Raw genomic sequence first — 21,951 nt, 5'->3', positions numbered from 1 at the left:
ATCGGCGTGATCATGACGCGGGGATGAAGCTCAGCTCAACAACAACAACACAGCAGCGCAAGCAGCTGGGTTTGCCGCAGGTACCCAACAATGGCAGACACGCTCGCGGAGTGGGTTGCAAGTGAAGCACGTGCTAACTATGGTTCACATTGTCAGGATGGAGCCCTATAACTTGTGTTAGGGCCACATGCTATCAAGCCCATTTGTTTCTATCATGTTTCTTTTCCCTGATTTGTGCGTCGGCGCAACTTTTGTGGTTCAGCTAGTCACTATTCTTTTGTGCGTGGTCATCAATACGAGGCCTGTTTTTGCAGAGGTGGGCGAATATGCAAAGATAGTGGTCCTGTTCTCTCGATATCTCTTGTGTCAGCATTCATAACTGCTGCTAAGTTCAGGAGACGTGCAGTTATGCAAGATTCTTGGAACTCATCATTGACAAATTGAACTGATTACTCGCGCCTCATATTCTCTTGGAGTAGACATTCCTACCGTACTTGAATTGCTACATTACATTGTGCTGTTGAGTACCTCTGCCTATATTTTGTCTGGTGCCCTCCCCCTTAGTGCCCATTTTGTGGTGATAATAAGGCGATAGATCACTTCTTTATCATGCCGTCATTTCTCATCAACCGGGGGAAACATCTTCAAAGGACCATTTCACTGTATTAGATTAAACCTTGCCATTATTCCTGATATTCTTTCTTTAGGAGCTTCCTTTCTAGAAGATTGTCATGGGGATGTCTGCGCAGCAGTTGAGATTAAGTTTCTATCGAGTCAGGATGATTTATTTGCTAAATTCCTAAAACTTTGTTATTTAAATGTTCTTTTGATCTTGTAAAAAAATCTCATTAGTCTTTGTTTTTAATTAGGGCTTTTTTTTAAATTTGACTCTAACTCATCTGATTCTTAATAACCAATCCTCCATAGTGGGTATGAGCCATGCATAGAGGCTTTCGTTCCAGGTTGACTGCTTTGCTGTAGTGCGTACTCTCTGCTTTGCAGTCAATCAGCGGTACAACCTGAACCGGACAAACAACCAGCTCCTGCGTGCTGATCTCCCCGTGGCAAAGACAGTGCAACGCACTGAGGAGGAAGAGGCTGACTTCATCCGCCGCACCTACGAAGAGATGCTGAAGCAGCAGTGAGTCTTTGTCTGTTTTTGTGGCGTGGCTAACAAAGCTGGTGCCCGTCGTCTTGGTCAACAACAATTTTATCCCCAATTTCGCTCAAAATTTGCTCTAGTGGAATCTTGTTAATTTGAACCTACTTAATTCAGACTTCCAGTACATTCATAATGATGCCATGGTCCTGTCCTAATCAGCTGTTTGTAAAAACACCAGGTAATTCCAACTCGTGAGTGTTAGTGTTGGTCAGTCTGAACAGATGGCCCCCACAACACTTCCGATAGCAGTGTACCAGTTACCCACGTAGTGGTAAGACCCAGTGCCACAGTGGCCGCTGTTGCATGCAAAGGCTCCTAAGTGAGTGAGGCTCCTAAGTGGTTCAGTGAGTGTAGTTCCTAGCACGGAACTACACTCACTGAACCATTTTTCGCACGCCCGATTTTTCGATAACTGCGTCTCTTTTCCCTTCTTTTGGAATATGTCCACTCACTTGTGGCATGTGCAATATATCAGCACAATTTATGTATTACTGTATGTGTTTTAGCCTGAAAGACTCCATGATTTCATGTGTTACTCTGGCATCTTGAAACGTTTATGTATTTATATTCCTCCTTCCTTCCATTCCAAGTATACTATAGCAATGGTATGCTACTAGGCGGATAACTTAGTTGGCTTAATACCTGTATCATGAAAAGTAATTGTTGAATTTATCATTTTTTTTAATGAATGTGGCATTCTTTTTAAACACATGTTTTCTGGCATGTTACTGTGTCGCATGCTCTGAAACTGTCTGTGAGCCACTTTTGCCAATAAAAATGCAGAATTTATCTGCACAAATGCTTTCAATCTCTAAAGCTTGAAAACCTGTGTCTCCAACTCTATTTCGAAATGTTTCTGCACATTTCTAGTTTGAATGGTTTCAGTCTGCTGTGCTATGTCCTTACTCACACAGCAAGCAGTACTCATTGGTTATGTGCTCTGTCGTCACATTTTTCTGCTCTAGGGAAGAGCATGATGCCAAGGTTGCCCTGGAGTTACAACAGCAACTGCAGAGGGAGGCAGCCTTGCATGCAGCTGCACAGGAGGAAGACCAGGTGAGACTGCTTTTGCATGTCTCTCCTAACATTTAGCTTAATACCCCTGCTACATGGGAACCTTAAAGCTCTCCAGATCAAGTGCTGCTACATGTGACTTTCAAGCACGCTTAATCTAAACCTGGTACACTATCATGTCTTGTGCATGGACTGCACTTAAAGGGACACTAAAGGCAAATACTAAGTCAAGCTAAAGTGATAGATTAGTGCTCAAGATTCTCTAAGGCATCAATAGTGTCGTGAACAGAGCCTTAATAATGGAGAAATTGAGGGAAATGCAGGACATGATTAGAGAATCCCCCGGGACATTCAAAGACTTGCCCGATGACGAAAGCACTCCTCAGTGAAATTCTATCACTGGCACTCGGCTGCTAGTTGTAAAAAACATACTTCTATTGTGTTATAAGTTGAAATGAAATGCTACTTGTCCAGTTCTATTTCATTTTTAGAAAAAAGAACTCATGGAAATTACTCTTGCCAACGATGCGGACAGTCGAAAGGTTTTGTTTTCGCTTGACTTTGCGTCACCCACGCTTAAGCGTTTCAGTAGTTTCGTTATGGCGTACTGCTGCGCTGGTTTTACTGGCTCGTGAAACTCGCGGAAACTGCAAGCAGCAGAGAATACAACTTCTATGTGATGTCACGGGATGCGAGAATGATCTATGCCATTTGGCCAAGAAGCAGCTGCAGCGGTGAATCCACCGCTCTGTCCTGGCTCAGTACCATCGTCTGTCGGGCGCCGTTTTACTCTCCGACGGCAGCAAAGGTTGGTGATGACATATGCAACATCACCACTCTCCCGGTTGGGTGGTGGGAGATTTGAATTTTGAAAAAGGTATTCGGACCCTTTAGATGCAATATTCTCGTAAAGTAAGTTTTTTCTTGGCACAAAACAAGCATTGTGAGGTTCCTGGATTGCTATTTAAACAGTCTATGTCAACTTAGTGTCTGCCTTTAGTGTCCCTTTAAGAAACTTGATGCGCACCCATTTTAGTTAATAAGAAAGGTTCCCTCAGGAGTATAATAAAACTGATAATTCTATATTCAAAAAAGAAAGGAAGGAAAGAAAAGGGACTCTGCTTACTACTGGCAATATTTTGCTTGATAATTTATCCGAATGAAGCTTGGCAGTGGTTCCCGCCTTATGCTCAAGTAGTTACTGTGCCATTTATGCAACCTTTGTGACGTTATATACCTGAACAGCCTATATATTGGCGTTTAACTTCTGTTTCCTTATAGCACAGTAAAAAGGATGTTATTGTTACGTGGAGAAATGTTTATGATGGAGTCCTCTACACACTTAAGGCACCAGGGTTGCAGCTAAGTCCCCTATTATGCTTATTTAGGGGGCTTATCTCTGGAGTATCAGCTGCTGACTGCTAGGTTTGGTGGTTCAGTGGCTTTTTTGGCTTCTGTAAGTGTAACTTCCATGGCGTTTCCTGCTGGCAGGGATTTTAATTCCAGAAATGGCGGGGTAGAAATTGTCAAAACATTTGGAGGACATTTAAGCTTCACTTTTCAGAGTGGAACGCAATAGCATTCGAAGATCCCTGACTGCTTCTCACGCTTCCCGGCAGCTGCAGCGTATGTAAACGTAATGTTTACAGGGAAACACTGGTAGTGAATGCTGTGCACTAAGGCAGGCTTTGGGGTGCAAACACGGCCTCTTGTGTGTGTAGATCCCAGAGGTGTACACAGCCATGCCAAAAAAATTGCACAATTTTTAGGTTTTTCTAATTGTATCGCGCTTTCAATATTTAAGTCTGAGAAGATTTAACATAAGAAGCATGCTCTGTCATTGTTTTGTTTCATGATATTTGTTTGTGCACTGTCATTCTCAAAATTTCGAGGAATAAATTTGTCATGTATGAGGTATGAGCAACTGCGGTGATAGAATGGTGTGGCAATATAATGAATGTGCATGCAGCACTCATGTCTATCTTTTAGCAGCAGTATCATCATATCTAGCCTTATTGCTACACGACATAAGCAACTTTTGCTCCGTTTCATGACGACATGATAACGTTAAGGATGCAAGATCCAGTCTTTGGAGACCAACTTTATTATCAAATCAAAATATCTTATAAGTGTTTTCCAAGCTTCATACTCACGGAGTGTCATCCTTGCATGTGCTAGGTACGTGTGGTAGAGTTTCTACAAATTAAAAAAATTTTCTTTTTGTGGTCCTTAAAAAAAGTCAGTCCTCCAATTTGTCACCTGCATTCCTTTAGAAGTACTCTCTTGTTCGCTGTGCTGCAGAGACTTGCTGTGGAGTTGCAGAGGAGAGAGCTGCCGAAGAAGCTGGACAGGATAGAACGGAGACGCAGAGGTTTGTCGTTGATTATTCACGCGGGTGGTGTGACATCCCGCAGCAATAGTGTGGCTGTGAGATGCCATAGTGGAGGTCTCCAGATTAATTTTGGCCATCTCCAGTTCGCTAACACACACCAAAATCTAAATACTTCAGTGTTTTTGCGCTTTGTTTCCATGGGAATGTGGCCGCCCATGGCAGTCAGGAGTCATACCCATGATCTTGCGCTCAGCAGCGGAACACCATAGCAACTAAGCCAGTGCTGCGGACAGATATTTCTTGCTTCTCGTTTTCTGTAACCGTGCTGTTTTATTGTGATAACAATTATGTGGACACTCCTGGCGCATATCTACCGTCGCCGTCAGTGTCAGGTTCCATATGAGAGAAAGCATGTGAGGGTGAGCCGGCGAATGTGGTTCAATCTAGCATGCACAAGCGAGGAACGTGGCCCGAATGCCTGCCCTCTCCTGTCGCACGCAAGGAAGGGGGGGTCAGGTGAGGGAGGAGGGGCGTTCTTCTCCAGCGGGTGCTAGGGTACCTCAATGTCCTCCTCACCCGCCACTCCGAGACAACCGCAGCGTCTACTACGGTGTTGGCCATGCGAATCACAGACGCCGTAGTAGGCGCCTTTGGCAGATGCCGTAGGCACGCGTTGCCGGTGCTCGTGTGTCTTGAAAGCGATATGCAACTTCACCAAAGTATGCGCCTACGCGGGCCTCATTTCCAAAGTGATCTGCTATGTTTGCAGAGCGTGCATAGTGCCAATAGCTTCGTGTGTGCTGTTCTTTCGATGATTCATTTGCGTTGAAGTGAGAAATGCATGAAGGTCAATTCGCTTGCTACTGCAGCTAATCTTCACTCCAGAATTTCGACAGCGAGTTTCCGCGCTCATCGAGTGAGTTGTGTTCATGTTTACCTGCACGTGCGTGACACTGTGCTGGTTCATTTAGTTAAAACATGTTGATGTGCTAGAGGGTTTCAATCCATGATAGTATGAACTGAACAAAGACGTAGAAAAAAGCAGACACACGGAGAGACAGCTGTCCCTGTGTCTGTTTCTACGTCCTCGCTGAGTTACGCTTACATATTCTATCATTGTTAATTTAATTAGTAAGCGAATGTTTACAAGTTTATAGGGCCGTTAAAACTACTATCCTCACTTCGTACAGCTATCTACTAATTGGCCATCGCAATTGGTGCTTCACCTTTAGGGTGGAATTGCGAATTTTTTTTTTCTTATGTACACTGTGTACTGTGTCTTTCAAGTGAGGCAGCTTTTTTATGGTGAAACGAAAGGGCTGTAATTGAATATAGTGCTAGTGTAGGGGCAGAGTAAAATTTGAACTAAATACAGTTAAACTTTCATATAACGAACTTCACTGTAAAGAAATTCTTGATGTAACGAAGTATTAACTTTTTATAACTTCTTGTCCATAGAACACCATGTATTTTAAACCACAATATAACGAAATGTGTTTATATACAATTTCAATATAACAATATTTCTCTGCCGCCGTGATGAAATACCGAGACGATAAATGGTAACTTCCGTGGACACAGATTGTCAAGTGGTTGCATTACGTGTGGCTGCTTGCGCACGCCCTTCAAATCGCGAGCCGTGCGACCGAGAGCAACCATCAAAGTGGAGCAGCATCATGTTCAGTATAAAGGCCGGGTGCAATAAGGTCATATCGTGCCCCAGCGCTGTATGCGTTAGGTGCAAGTGAAAGCGTGTGAGGGTGAGCCAAGAAGGATGGTTGCTTATCAAGCACGTGCGAGGGGAGGTAGAAGGAGAGTGGGGGGCAGGTCGGCACCAGTGGTTGGTGCGTGTCTCCTTTTCTAGCGCGGCCAAGACGGTGCATGGCTGCCAGTGCGCCGTGTTTTCGAGGTAATCTGCCGTGTGTGCAAAGACAGGGCGAGCTGAGATGGCATGGCATCGTGCACTGTCTTCCTGTGAATTTAGTGCTGGAGGTTGCGTAATCTCTCGAGTTCCAGAAACGCATCGAGGCGGGAGGCAGACAAAGCATTTGCCTTTTGCTGCCGGCACTTTTCATGGTAGCATCGTCCCACCGCGGGCAATGCTGTCAGCTCAGCTGCAGGGGCGGCGCGGACGCGAAAACGTGATAACCAACAAACACGTGGAAGGGTACATACGAAGAAGCACGCCAGCTTGCTTGACATTGTATCTGGAGCCAACAACGTACCGGCACCTTTCGATAAAACCAGGGTCGACGCTATGTCCCTTACAGGGAGACTGCGCTAGGGAGACTGCGTATGGGTCTGGATGCCCATCCATCACCGAGGGCTTTTGGAAAAGTTGCTGCACTGGTATTTTTCTCCCTACAAGGTTAGATGCCGCCTCAGTTGTGTAACCTATGAACGTCGCGGGTCGTCCCCTATAGTTCTGTCCCCAGTTCGCTCCTTCATCGTCCTCGCGCTGAAGTTGTTCATGTAGTGCGCATGAAGCCACATTATACGCGTACGTGAATGTCCAGATTGCACCTCAGGAGCTCCATTTCCTGCCGTCAACTCCGCTGAGATAACTTTTTGACATGACTGAGACGGTCGTTTTTCGCATGGGGGGCAATTGACAGAATAATGTGGGGCTTCCGCACCACAGGAAGGCACGCACAAAGGTTGACACCATGAGAGATGATGATGCACGGCTGCACATTCTTCTTCTGACCTGCCATTAAAGAGACAGCGTCTATTTGGCAAGCCTCCATCTTCAACCTGTGTTACAATACCACATATAATTGGCAACAGCTGCTCCACCTTTTTATTTGATATTGTCTATCTTTTCACCATGTGGCATTGTTTGTTGCTGTATCTTTACTTTTTGATTAAGCTACACATTCGGCACCAATGAGAGTTGCATGTTGACCCATGGTTGCACTGATACTAGGTATACTACGCCAATAACACATGGCCCTGATTGTCATATCAGATGTTGCCCAAATATTAACAGAAATGTTGCATCTAAGTAGCCACTAAAAAAATGTAGGAAGTCTTGTTTTGAACAAAATACTCCCCGAAAGCCAGAATTTTACCTTTATGTTGTATTTGTGGGGTTCTCAACCATCTCAACCATGCTCTTGGGACAATGGAACGGCAACACAGTAGTGCAAACAATCACAAGGGCATTTATTGCACCTTTCATAGATCAATGCCTGCTAGCCGAGTTGCTATCCGCAAAACATGCCCATGGGCGCGCAACAAATCTAGAAGTCCGACTCACCGTGACCGGATAGCGAGCGAATATGTTCACCCCATGCTGGATTCCAACGCCTGGTCGTTCGCGCGTATGGTCACGCGAATGGTGGCGCGTTCGAAGGCAGGCCACGCGAGACGGTCTCGCAGAAGCATGGGTCGGCGCGCGCGCGGGACGTCCACGCTGTTCGCCGTTCCACCGGAAAAGAGGAAGCGCCTTGTCTCTCGGCGCCCAAGTAACCTTGTTGCTTGTAAGTGTTGCGCTGCTAACGCCGCCTGTCGGCGGCGTTAGCAGCGCAACACTCGCGCCATCTCCAAACTGCGCTTCAACCACTCGGACCGCCGCATGCGCGGCGAAGCCGCACAGAGACTGGGGCTATGCGGGAAAACAAGATATCAGGGGACACGCGAGGGTCGCGCATCCCCACATATTGAACAATCAGTTATCCTGTATTTTTGGAAAATAAAACCTAGACCTATTGAATACAGCAGATAACTAACAGGTGCCATTGCTTGCCATTTCAATAAACACTATTTTTTAGGTTGCACTTCACTCGTTCAGTCTTGTTTCTTCATAGTATTCATGTCACTGTCTCTATTCTCTTGAACAATAATGAGGAACCTTGCCAACTATGCTCAGTTTCAAGCATTGTCGAAACTATGGAGCAAGCAAATAGGATACAATATTCATTGTTTCGCTAAGTTGCATTCGCATTTGGCTCATTGTCTGCAGACATTTTCTCACTGAAGACACTTTTATGGGCATGTAAGTATTTTCCTGTTTTTTTTGTCTCTCTATGAGTGGTTATTTTCTTGCATTTTTTAATATCTGGGTGCAAGATTGTGTATTGTAAAGCCATTTCACTTAATTAATAACCACAGATACTTTTGCTGGTCGCTTTTATTTTAACATGTCTATATTTTTATGGTAGTGTACGCTGACCTACCAAGTCTTGCATGTACTAGTACAACCATCTTGCACAAGTCAGCCTCTGTGAATGGTTGGCATCAATGAAATTTTGCTATTTGCTTTTCAGTGCAGTATTGTGCCACCCATGTTTTCTTCAATCTCTTTGCAGATGATGCACTACCTTCAGTCCTGAAGAGGCTTTCAATTGGCGAGGACAGTTCTGGTGCCTTCTTTGATGACAGTGAAAGCAGGGATGAGGACTTCTCGGACTTCTGCCTACAGCCACCCCCTGGACTCAGTGGGGAGGACCTCAGGAAGTTCCAAGAGGAACAGGATGCAGTACGCGTCATAGATGATGCTTCTGTGGAACTTCCTTTGCTATATTTATAAATTTATTTACCCTTATTGCTGTTCATGCATTACAAAAAAGCAGGGGTTAAGTAAAGAGCTCCTAGATATAAGATTGTAGGCTAAGTGGCCTACTGAAGTAATGAATGTTGACATACAGCAAACATAGATTCTTTAGGGATTTAAAGCAAAGCCTAAGTCGCCCTGCAAACCACATTGTGGTAGTGTGTGGCATTTGCACTTGTGTCATGGGGCCAAAATGCATTCTCAAAAGTAAGAACAAGTAAATTGCCAGGTAGGCACATATTTGCTGTGCTGCAAAACATGGTGGAAGAACTCTAACAGGAGCTATGTCATGCCAACACGGTCTGAGGAGTTCGAAGCACATTGCTATTGCTATTGCTGTGAATGCTTCGCCCTTTAGACAAAACCGTTGTTTTTTTCTTCTTCTTTTTTTCCCCAACTTGTGAAGGCAATCTGTATTCTCAGGGATACTAGTAGAGAGGGTTACGTCATCAGTAAGAGCGATACTATGCACAAGAGGTTCTGTCAGTGACAGCCTTTGTTGGTTCTCACTTGTGGCATTCCTGACTACTTCACACCACCCCATGCCTTTCTTGCAAAAATCACTTGCTCAACATGACTTTTCAATAACCTTTATTCTTATAAACATATTCTTGAGTTGTTCTTGTAGATAACTCAGGCAACAACAACAACAAAAAGAAAACACAGGACTTGTTTTCCTTGCAATTTCATGGCTTACACTGCACATGCTTCCAGGGCAGTTCAATACCAGTATTTTCTTCCTGATGACTTGCAGGAGCTAGCAAGGCTTCTTCAGGAACAGGAAACAAAGGTAAGCAATAATTTTCACTCTTGCCAACATTAACACTACAGTGTAGAACTGTTCACAAAGAGAGCAGGTTGGCATTTCTGCATCGCTCAAATATTTGTAGTGAAGGCAAGTGTCAAACATAGCATTGGAATTTTTGCTGCTGGTATTTTGATCTAGCGCAGTAGCTTTCAGTAAATTTTACTCCGGTTAATTTGATATTTTGATTAATTCGATCCTCACCGAAGGTCCCAGCTGGCGCCCATGTACTTCTGTGAGCCCAAACTTTTGTTAATTTGATCCTGAAATTATCCTTCAGTCAGCATTCATGCACCTGACCCATATGGTGACTCCAATAGTGAGTCCTTTAGTGGCGGCATGTTCGCCAGAGATTAGGGGACAGTGAACGCATTAAAAACACACAATTTCCTATTGAAAATGCCTATTTTTCGCCTGCCCTAAAAAGATTTCCGAGCAGTAACTGTTGATGACTATGCTTGATTTACGGTATTTGCTCGATTCTAATGCACAGCTTTTGTTTTCGATTAAAGTTGCGTCGTAGATTGCCTGCGCTATGCAAATCGGGCACGGAACTAAAAGTGCATTTGCGGCATTTGTATGCTTTACCGCTTAACACAGCTGTATTGTGGCGAAGCTAACTTTAGGGAACTGGCTGCCGTTATGCAACACATATTAGACAATCGGTAATTTTTCTTGCTTGATTCAGGGATTTTTCTTGCTTCGTTGAGAGGCGTGTTAGGGAAATATTGCCGAATGAATCAGTGGTGTGTTTTGACATTTCTTCTGGATCTTGTTTTATTTGACCCGCCAGATAATGTTATAGGTTTTGTCAATCCCATCAGAGCTGAATTAACGAAAGTCAAGTGCATAAATGTCCTAATGGCCTAAAAATTATCAATTGTATTTTGTAAAAAAAAGTATAATTGCATGTATACAGAATATCCATATTCTTACTGATACCTTATTCATCAGTGGTAAGTTATCTTCATGGCAAATTTGTTTACTGCTTTACATGCTGCGGTGCATACATATTGTGAACCCAAGTGTAATATATGTTTTTTCAAAGGTTTTCATGTGCTTTTTTCCCAACTTGTAATGCTTTGCTTATGTGCAGATATGTATTTACCTTGTTCTACTAAATGTTTCTTAAAAATGGAGGTTGGGTATACGGCATAGACTCATATAAGAGCTACACTCATGTAAGAGCTGCAGCTCCAACTTAACAGCTCAAAATTTGGAGAAAAAATATTTCCATTGGAGAAGCAATCGCATACGGTGCTCCGACGCTGCGCTTGTGCATCGGCGAATTTTCATGCGCTGCATGCTTCCGTGTCCTGCTACTATATGGCGCAAGCTATGTGTTGCTCTCTTATGCAATGGTACATCTGGGGATATGGAGTGTGCACAAGTTGGTGGCTGCGCTGGCACCATTTTTAGAGCGCTGCTCTTAGGCGGCCATTCCTGCCATTGGCATTGCCCTTCGTAACTGGGTGAGCGAGCTCAACAAAAGATGTAAGCGAACAAGGTGCGCAGTGGCAGATGAAAGACGCTGATAGTGAAGAGAGTGCAAGGAGGAGGGTGCAGTGGAACCATGAGGCGGTAGGTGGAGAGTATAATGAAAGTGTGAGAAAAGTGTAGTGTCGCATAAGATGGGTTTTGCAGCGACGATGGCTACAAGATGGCGCCAGAGTAGCATGCGTTGTATGTATAGAAACGAAGCGCTGTGTGGGTGGAGCTCTGTCTGCGATGGCTGCCATCCATGCGTTGGCTGTCCCACACATCACCCACTTGCTGCCTCTCGTGATCTCCCGACTAGCGAGGCAGTCGAGTCACAATTCACTTCATTTGCAACTTGCCAGACGAGACAGATTGCCCGCAGCCAATATATCAAAAAATGAAAACACGTATAGAGCTGCGCTCAAAATTCGCATTAGGGAGTATCATAATTGGCGGTAAACTTTTCTATGTTAGCTAGGATAATATTAAATATATAAAGGATAATAATATAAAGGATAAAGGATAATATTCGCTTTTGTATTGGTAGGCGGGCATGGACAATTACGGCAGATTCGTACTCGTAGTTGGGAAAAAATTATACCAAAAGGTTCGGTCCCATGTAAGAGCTGCACCTCGTCAAAAATCTGACAAAAAAGCACAGCTTTTACACGAGTCAGTACGGAAAATGGCTCCGTGAGCTGTAGCGCTAGCTTTTTGCATTCAGATTTCACACACAGGTGGAATTTCATAATGCAATTTGTGTAATATCATGCACCGGCTCAGTGCTTGCCTGTTTCACGTAGCATAAAATTTGACTCTGCACTTTCTGTGGCAATGCAGAACCAGAACTGTATTTGAATGAAAAGGAACAGCGTTTGAAGTGAAACATGGCATGCACTGTGTTTCACCGCAGTAGTGACAGCTGGCACCACTGCTCCATTGATGCGAAAATGTGCATTCTTTTCTTCAGCATCACCACCAAAGTTGCATACTGCCAATATGCTCCTGGCTATAACATGAATAATATTCTACTGAGTTGGGACACTGATGCTGTTCCCATGTTGTACTGTGTTGCATACTAAGCTAAAAACACATTTGTTATCATCTTTAACTCTATATTTGTTCAGTAACTGTCATCTTGTATTTTACTGATGCGGGCTATTTGACCAGGCACAAGTATGTTGATTTCCTTTTTTGCACCCTAGAGTAGGCCAGCCTCTTGGCCTGTGCCAAATCTTTGTCCCTGAGTATTTCCATGGTCACTCTTTGTCCAGAGACGGGGCGCAAGTGCCAATGATCGCCAGATCGCTATGGAGGCCCAAGACAGGGAGCTGGCCAAGATGCTGCAGGACCAGGAGAAGGCACGACTGCGCAGGGCACGGGAAAGGGCTCGGCAGAAGGCTCTGCTTCAGCAGCAGCAGCAGACGGTGCGTGCACAGTGCAGGGGTGCGACACATACATCAGCTGTCTTGCCTAGTACGTGGCAAATGTCATAAAAAACACAGGACCGCAATGGGATTGGACACACAAATGCGCACTCACAATCGAAATCTTATTGAAAGTAACACATCCTCTAGTTAACCTCTTCAGGCTCTTCTCCACATGGAATGAGGTACCGTATTTGCACAATTCTACTCCACCCCCAATTGTAACGTGCAGTTATTTTACAGCCAAAATATTCAGAAAATCATGAGCCATTCCACTTTGTGAAGGTGGATGACCAGTGAAGCTTTTTAGCATACGACACACAGGTGACACAGAATATTGGAACAAAGGTACAAACTTATTTATTGTCTTGATTGGCAGTCATTATTTGACTCGCAACTGCAAACACATTTTTTGATAATGTGAAATCGATGCATGTATGCTGCTGGGTGGTTGGTTGGGCTGGGTCGGTGTGGCATCACAAGCGATATGTCAGCAACACGAAACACGTAAACCACTCCCTTTTCGGTCCTGACAACGATCACAGGGGTAGTGTCATCACAACTAACCCATGCAAAGTGAGTAGCCACGAACCCTACGGGGCTAAGAGCCATTGCATTTTTTGTTTGCTTAGGAGGGTATGAGCGATTGATCACGACAGTTTTCAACATGCTGTTCTGTATGTTGTATGGATGATTAGAGCGAATGTAAGCACTGTTCGCTTCACTTGGCTGAGTGCTTGTAGCCTCTGCCTTACGGAACTCTGAGCCATTTTTGCTGCTTACAGGGGTATTAGTGATTATGGGGGTACGAGCCATTGGTGATGGTAGTTTTTGTGTGAACAAAAAATGCACGGAACCCTAGCCATATACAGCATTGCTGTAAAAAATAATTTGGTGCTGATTCTACCGTGCACATCAAGTAACGAAACCCGAGTTGATGCGTGCCATGTTGAGACGATCTTATGGGACATACAAAGACACACAGACCCTCACACATTTGTGTCTTAGGGGCTAGTTGCTGTTGAAGTCTGATGACACTTCCTTTTCGCTGTCTGCTGACCACAGAGAGTCATCTTCAGTTACATCTAATGCATTAGAAATTCTTTTGTCACCGCAAGTGGCGCATGCATGTCAGGAACGCCTAACACACGTGACCCTGCCCGGTAACCATGTTCTTCTGCCAGAAAAATCACCTTACGTTTAAAGATGTCTCGTAATGAAAACATTTTTTTTTTTCGTCCTGCCACTGGACTACCTCCTCGAAAGGCGGTTGAGCAGAAGCACTACGCCAGGTGCACAGCAAACTGGAAAATGGTAACTGCAAACCAAGGTGTAAAACAACCATGTCTGTTCGATGCCAATGTGGCTAGCTACCTTGCAATGAGCTTTTTTATTTTAATAAGTACCAGTTTTGTTTTGATTTTGCGTAGAAATAGTTACGATTGTAAAGCGCATGCAAATATGAACACACTTTTCATTAAAAAAAAGGTGTGCATTAGAATCATGCAAATACAATAATACGATTCTTTCCACAGCATAGTGCCAGCAGGACTATATGAAGTCTTCTGTTTCACCCAACTCTCTACATTCTGCACAGAGCAACGAAGCACCCAGTCTTAAATGACAAAGCTGCCGTGCATGCTGAACTCGTTCCGCGTTGAAAGGTAGTGTGGCCTCCAGGCAGGTTAGCCTCTTGATCGTGCAAGGCTCATGCAGCGGCATCGAAAGCTTCTGAAAATGGCAGTGAATAGCCTCCTTTGTGAGGTGGCAATTTTTTGGCACTTTCACTTTTGGGGAGCTTGACATTGCTGAATGTGCAACAGAATGAACTTCTCAATTTCTAGAGAGGCAAACATGTGAAGGTATCCACTGTAACTTGATAGTAAGTCCCATGTTTTTGACTTATCACCTATCTTGGTCCTACACCATGCACAACTACAGCATACATGACTGAACATTGAACTCATTTAAGATACAAGGAACACTTTGGCTACAGGTAACAACATATATGTTTATGGGCTTGTAATTTGCAAGATATTAAATTCTGAAAGATGTTCATGCTCACTGCATCCTACACTTGTTGGGAGTTCCACTGGCATAATGTGCTTCGCTGTAGCTCCCTAGAGTCACCATCTTCTGCACCATTCACACAGCTGTAAAATTTTTACTCTTGAAAACACAACTTGGGGAATAGCTCTTCTCATAATGCCAGCCCACTTGCATGGCATAGTTGGCAACAGTTGTTCTGGCTAGTTTAATGTGAAGCTTTATAAAAATGCGAAAACGTTTGGCACCATATTGATAAGTTCATCCAAAGAGAGTTCAAAACATTGAAACTCTATAAGGATGCTAAGGGAAAGTTTTGATTTCCGATATATAAAATAAATGAAATAAATGACTTACTATATGTGGATTTTATTAATTTTGCTACGAGAAACATGAGCATATGACCATAGCATCATTAATGTGTTCCTGATGTGGGCCATTTGCCTTGTAGTGCCCTATACATTTGTTCTCAAAGGTTTACAAGACATGGAATTTGCGAAAAAAGCTATTCTTGTGAAGCCTGGGCATGCGACCTCGAATTCAAATATTCGGCCCGTAGTAGTTTTTGTGACCTACATAGTGATTCATTAAATTAGAAGTGCCATACTTTAACAGAGCACAAATTCACATGTATAGTGGCACTCATGTCCCATAAACATTTGTGGCCAAGTGTATACTTCATTTATGATCTGTTCTTGGTGCTAGTGCTTTGATATTTGCACACCTGTAATACTGAAGATCATAGTATGTGTTTTGTAATAGGGTGTACTGAACAGTTCTGACGGTAGCGTCTATTCGTAACCGAGAAGGCAGGTGATGCTGAGCAGGAACAGCTGCTCGCCCGAACGGCTCACACTCGTGCTAAGCGCTGGTGATCCGGCTGGCCCACTGGTTGCACTGCAGGCATGGAACAGACGATCTGGCTGGCCTTGTTCTTGTGCTCTTCTTCTTCATTACAATTACCCCCTGTGCAAAAGCGGAGCCATCCTGGTGACTTACGACGTGGAGACGAGCGGGTCATAGAATTGTTTGAGGTGGCAAAACGTGAACAACATCCCGTCCACGGCGGCGCTTGCCGGATGTCGGTGTAAGCGGCTCTATGACATAGTTGACCGGAGAGGTGCGTTCGACGATGCGGTATGGTCTATCATACTGCGAGAGAAGTTTTGTCGAAAGTCCAGGCGTGGTAGAAGGCATGGACAACAAGACAAGTATGCCGGGAGCGAAGTTCGGATTCGTAGCGTCGCCATCATAATTGGCTTTTTGTCGTTGTTGGTCGACGGAGGTGAACTTTCGGACTAATTGACGGCATTCCTCGGCGTATTGGGCGACGGCTGAAACGGGAGCACACTCTGACCTGTCTGGTGTATAAGGCAAAACCATATCGATGGTATCGGAAGGATCGCAACGGTAGAGAAGAAAGTATGGAGAAAATCCTGTAGTACTTTGAGTAGCCGTATTATATGCGTACGTGACAAATGGGAGGATGATGTCAAAGTTTGTATGCTCCAATGAAACGTACATGGCGAGCATATCACCAAGGGTGCGATTGAAACGCTCCGTAAGCCCGTTAGTTTGAGGATGGTACGCCGTGGTCAGTGAATTATGCGGCATTGAGCAAGCAGAGCTTCAACCACCTGCGACAGAAACACACAACCTCTATCACTCAGCAGCTCCCGAGGTGGGCCATGACGAAGAATGAAACGATGGAGCAGAAAGGATGCAACGTCACTGGCGGTCGCTGCACGTAAAGCAGCGGTTTCAGCATAGTGTGTAAGGTGATAAACTGCGGCAATAATCTATCGTTTTCCAGCGGGTGTTAGTGGTAGTGGCCCGTACAGGTCAATTCCCACACGGTCGAAGGCGCGAGCAGGGCACGGAAGCGGCTGTAATAAACCGTGGGTCGGATGAGGCGGAGATTTGCGGCGTTGGCATTGTGGGCACGAGTGGACAAACTTTTGGACAAAAGTAAACATTCCTCGCCAGTCGTAATGTTGCCGCAGGCACTCATACGTCTTCAAAACGGCTGTGTGTGCACATTGTGGGTCAGTGTGGAAAGACACGCACAGGTCGGAACGCAAGGTCCTAGGGATAACCAGGAGCTACTTGTGACCATTGGGCTGGTAGTTGCGTCGATACAAGAGGTTATCCCGGACAGCAAAATGGACAGCCTGGCGACGCAGGGAGCGGGAGATGGGAGATGCAGGCGAGCCAGGAAGGAGATCCAAAAGAGAGGCTATTCAAGGATCCTTGCCCTGTTCTGATGCGAAGGTGTCGATGTCAACCAAGGATACTGCCTTAATGGTGGAGAGGGAGGCCATGTCGGCTGGCAGCAGAGAGCGGGACAGAGCATCAGCGTCAGTGTGCTTGCGACCTGAGCGGTGTGTGACGTGTATGTCGTATTCTTGAATATGCAGAGCCCAGCGGGCAAGGCATCCAGACGGGTCTTTTAAAGAGGATAACCAATAAAGGGCGGGATGGTCAGTAACCACATTGAAAGGCCTGCCGCATAAATAAGGACGAAACTTCCAGAGTGCCCAAGCGATGGCCAGGAATTCTTTTTCTGTGACGCTGTAATTGCATTCCGCTTTGGTCAGCGTACGACTGGTGTAAGCAACAACATACTCGGAGAAGCCAGGCTTGTGCTGCACAAGGACAGTGCCAAGGCCAATACCACTGGCATCGGTATGCACTTCAGTTGGAGCGGTGGGGTCATAGTGTCGCAGTATAGGTGGAGACGTCAGGAGATGGCGTAAGGTCACCGCGGTGTTGCATGCAGGAGACCAGGAGGATGGGTCGTTGGCGCCACTTAAGAGTTGTGTCGGAGGTGATATAATCGAGGCAAAATTGCGAACAAAGCGTCTGAAGTAAGAACAGAGGCTGATGAAGGCGTGGAGTTCTTTGAGTGTCTTAGGTTTCAGAAATTCTGCCACAGCGCAAAGTTTTGATGGGTTGGGGCAAATGCCGTCTTGTGATACGATGTGACCTAGAATCATGAGCTTGCGGGCGGTGAACTGGCGCTTTTTCAGGTTCAGTTGCAGGCCTACATTGGTGAAGGACGTCAACACTTGCCTAAGGCGAAGAAGATGCGTGCTGAAATCAGGGGCGAACACAACAATGTCCTTGAGGTAGTACAAACACATGCTCCATTTTAGGCCGCGCAAGATATTATCCATCATTCGTTCAAACGTAGCAGGCGCATTGCATAGGCCAAATGGCATCACATTAAATTTGTATAAACCATCTGGAGTAATGAATGCAGTTTTAGGGCGATCAACTGCTCACATTAGGACCTGCCAGTAGCCCGAGCATAAATCCAACGAAGAGAAGAATTCAGCGCCTTGCAAGCTGTCCAGAGCGTCGTCAATGCGCGGTACAGGGTAGACGTCTTTTTCAGTTATTTTATTAAGACGGCGATAATCGACGCAGAACCGAATGGAACCATCTTTTTTGTGACGAGAACCACTGGTGATGCCCATGGGCTATTGGAAGGTCGAATGACGCCGTGCTGAAGCATGTCATTCACTTGCTCACTGATCACCTGATGCTTCTTGGCGGATACGCGGTACGGGCGCTGCCGCAATAGCGCGTTGGAGCCAGTGTCGATGTGGTGGCTGACGTTTGACGTGCGACCCAGAGTAGGCTGAGCGACGTCAAAAGAAGAGCGGAACTGGGCAAGCAGGTGAAGAAGCCGGGAGCGCTGCTCAGAAGTAAGGTCATCTGCAATGAAAGGTGTGAATAAGTCATGTGATGGCGGAGCAGAAGTGGAAAGTGCACAGAAGTCAGTGAGCTCTGCATACGAAGCATCCGGAACGTCGGTTATAAACATGTCATTAAGAGGCTGAACATGGCCAAGTGCTTCGCCGCAAAGAGCCGTCAGGGCTGTAGGAAGCGGATTGCAGACAACAATGGCACTGAAACCGGCTGAAATGTCAAGTGTGGCGAAAGGGAGGGAAACGTCTTTGCGGGTTATGAAGAGTTCCGAAGGAGTGAAGAGGACAGAGCCTTCAGAGACAGCGCCACAGAAGACGGGAACAACAGCAGACGAGTACGGCGGTATGGCGATGTCTTCTCGAAGAACTAGCTTAGCGGGAAGAGAAGTGGCGCCGACGAGGGGCATGTTACACAGAGGCAATAATTCGACTTCAGCATGTGCATAATTGATGACGGCATTATTTCGCGAAAGAAAGTCCCACCCAAGTATCGCGTGGTGAGAACAGGACTGCAGAACCACAAACTCTACAATATAGAGAATGCTCTGAATAACAACTCTAGCTGTGCATGCTGCGGAAGGCTGAATTGGCTGGGCGCTTGCTGTGTGAAGAGAAAACCCAGAAAGTGGCGCCGTAACTTTTCGTAAAGCGCAAGAGAAGAGTTCGTTTAGGCTGTTCCAGTATCAGTTAGCGCAATGGTAGGGACACCGTCAACAGTAAGGTTGACAACGTTCAAAGGCGACAATAGAGGACTTGTACAGATCGATGGCGACGCAGTTCCTGCCTCCTGAACTGCAGCATTTAGTTTTCCTCTTGCGTAGGTGAAGGGCGCCGACGCATGGGGGACACCGAGCGGCGACGTGAGGAAGGTGAACGACGTGTAAGGACCGGGCGCTCGGCTGGTGGCCTGTTCGACTGCTGACTAAAATAAGTGTCATGGAAAGGCTACACGTTGGTGTAGGGAGGCAACTGCACAAGCCCATCAGAGTGCAGCATGCGGCGGCGGCAGAGCCGTGCAACATGGCCGGGAATACCGCAGGCATAACATATGGGCCTGTTGTCTTGTGTGTGCCAAGGATAAGCAAAGGCAGGAGCAGGTCGATGAACGGGATGATGAACAGGTGGTAGTGGTCGAGGATTTAGCGCAACGAGTGGTTGACGAGGAGGCCGCGCAGCGACGGATGTGTAAGTAAGTGGTGCGGCGACAGGGTACTGCTGATGCTGCGTTGGTAGAGCCTCAGCAACTTGGTCTTCAATAACCCGCCAGAGCGTAGGGGCGAGCTGTGTAGGAGGCTGTTGCGGCAGCGGCTGCTGTCGGGGTAGCTTAGCGAAGGGTAGTAGAGAAAGCTGACGTGCAACTTCCTCCCACACGAAAGCTTGGATTAGTGTGAGCAAGGGGGAGCGATCAAAGAAGGCTGTCATGGAAGAGAGGGCCTCATCAGCCACTGAGGGGTGCCTGGTCAACTAGCGCTGCCTCCTCAACTCATTTATCCCCACTGCGGATAAAACAAACCGAGTGACTCACCATAGCTTTCTATACCATACACGCTTGCCCGCATTGCCACCGCGGAGTCGTAAGTGATTACGCTCTGCTTTCTGAGAGAGTGCAGTTTGGCATCACCTCGCCATAGTGTCACGCCTCATCATCCTTGTGAGCAGCTCCGACTGCTCTGATCATCCGCTGAACACTGAAGCACTGCCGAACATATTCCGGGTTTTTTCACGCTTTCCGATGCACGCACTGTGCCCACCAGAAGAAACGTGCCTCCACTGTGAGAAGGAAGCCGTGCACCTCGGTGCGCTCCGCAGGGACTCGAAGTGAAACCGTCTCAGGGCGCACCAGAGAAGCTTCCCAGTTCATCCTGAAAAAATGCACGCTGTGTTGCACTCCAAGAAGGCATCCTGAATGGCCCACACAAGAGGCAATTTGCGCCCTGCAGGAAAAATAAAGCTCCACTCAGGCTCCTGTCATACCTTTACAGGTGTAGCACTCAAGTGTAGATGCGGAAAAAGCAGTCTGCTCCGCACGTGTTGGTGCAGGTAGCTTCTTCATGTTGCGCTCTGAGATGTTGCATATCTCTGAACTGGCTGTGGGCTGCTGACAGTGGCTGCTACAGAACACGAAACTACCGTCCCAAACCAGTTTCCTTCAGTTGATTCTGAGCCGGTTATTTCCATCACTCCATCTGCTTTTGCACCCGTACGACTTGCGCGTTTTCTTGAAGAAGGTTCTTGTTTGGCCACCTGCTCATACCGGATGTTTCAGCAAAGGCTCTAAGAAATTATTAAAAGCGCTCCAAAAAAACAATGAGGCCATTTTCCCAGTGGCTTGTTGTACACACGTTGTTATACCGTCTTTTTACCCATAATTTGCTTGTTGCACTTGTAATGGGGTGTACTGAACAGTTCAGATGGTAGTGTCTATTCATAACTGAGAAAGGCAGGTGACGTTGAGCAGGAACAGCTGGTTGCCCAAACGGATCACGCTCGTGCTAAGCACTGGCGATCTGGCTGGCCCACTGGTTGCACTGCAGGCATGGAACAGATGATCTGGCTGGCCTTGTTCTTGTGCTCTTCTCCTTCATTACAGTTTGTGTGCATGCTTGTACCCCCAAGCATGCACGCACGCACGCGCACACACAGACACACGCACATTGTTGCCACACAATGCTGCACACTTGCTTGGTTTAAATGATTTTTTTACTTTCAAGGGAAGGTTTTCACCTCATGCTGTATGTAACAGTGTACGATAGAGCACAGCCATCATTTCCATGAAATGAAATCATCTTCTACCCGATCACCCGATACGCTATCACTCGGGCTCTCCCTACCAGCTGCGCCACTGACGTCGCGGACTTTCTCTTGCGTGACATTATCTTGCTTCATGGAGCCCCGCGACAGCTGCTTACTGACCGTGGTCGAAACTTCCTCTCGAAAGTTATCGCTGACATTGTGCGTTCCTGTTCCATTCAACACAAACTGACTACTTCATACCATCCTCAAACCAATGGCCTGACAGAGCGGTTAAACCATACTCTTACTGATATGCTGGCCAAGTACGTTTCCAAGGAAGGACCACCACGACTGGGACATTGCCCTTCCTTATGTAACATTTGCGTACAATTCTTCCCGGCACGACACCGCCGGATTTTCTCCCTTTTATCTACTGTACGGTCGCGAACCTACCTTGCCCCTAGACACGGCACTTCCTCCTGCTGCGGTCTCAACAAGCGAGTATGCGCGCGACGCCATCGCCCTCGCCGACCATGCACGCCAGCTTGCCCGTGCTCGACTTACGGCCTCACAGACCACTCAGCAGTGTCACTACAACGCCCGCCATCGTGACGTACAGTTTTCACCTGGTGCGCTCGTGCTCCTGTGGTCGCCCTCTCGTCACGTCGGACTTTCAGAGAAGCTT

General features: G+C 46.2%; 1 protein-coding gene across 3 annotated transcripts in view; it reads left to right on the top strand.

Moving 5' to 3' along the window:
- Nucleotides 1–21,951, top strand: part of LOC135904518 (coiled-coil domain-containing protein 50) — a 111,394-nt gene that overhangs the window by 74,360 nt on the left and 15,083 nt on the right. For 2 of the 3 annotated variants that reach the window (XM_065435322.1, XM_065435321.1), the window contains exons 3-8: nt 1,003–1,141; nt 2,128–2,218; nt 4,478–4,547; nt 8,819–8,988; nt 9,818–9,853; nt 12,622–12,774. In XM_065435322.1, coding sequence (XP_065291394.1) covers nt 1,003–1,141; nt 2,128–2,218; nt 4,478–4,547; nt 8,819–8,988; nt 9,818–9,853; nt 12,622–12,774 — 659 coding nt within the window. Of the gene's footprint in view, nt 1–1,002; nt 1,142–2,127; nt 2,219–4,477; nt 4,548–8,472; nt 8,506–8,818; nt 8,989–9,817; nt 9,854–12,621; nt 12,775–21,951 lie in introns of all 3 variants that reach the window. The other variant, XM_065435319.1, reaches the window with a different exon arrangement.

Source organism: Dermacentor albipictus, chromosome 2 (genome assembly GCF_038994185.2).
Source record: "Dermacentor albipictus isolate Rhodes 1998 colony chromosome 2, USDA_Dalb.pri_finalv2, whole genome shotgun sequence".
Lineage (NCBI taxonomy): Eukaryota > Metazoa > Arthropoda > Arachnida > Ixodida > Ixodidae > Dermacentor > Dermacentor albipictus.
The sequence above is the reverse complement of the archived record's forward strand: the minus strand, read 5'-3'. Positions and strand labels throughout refer to the sequence as shown.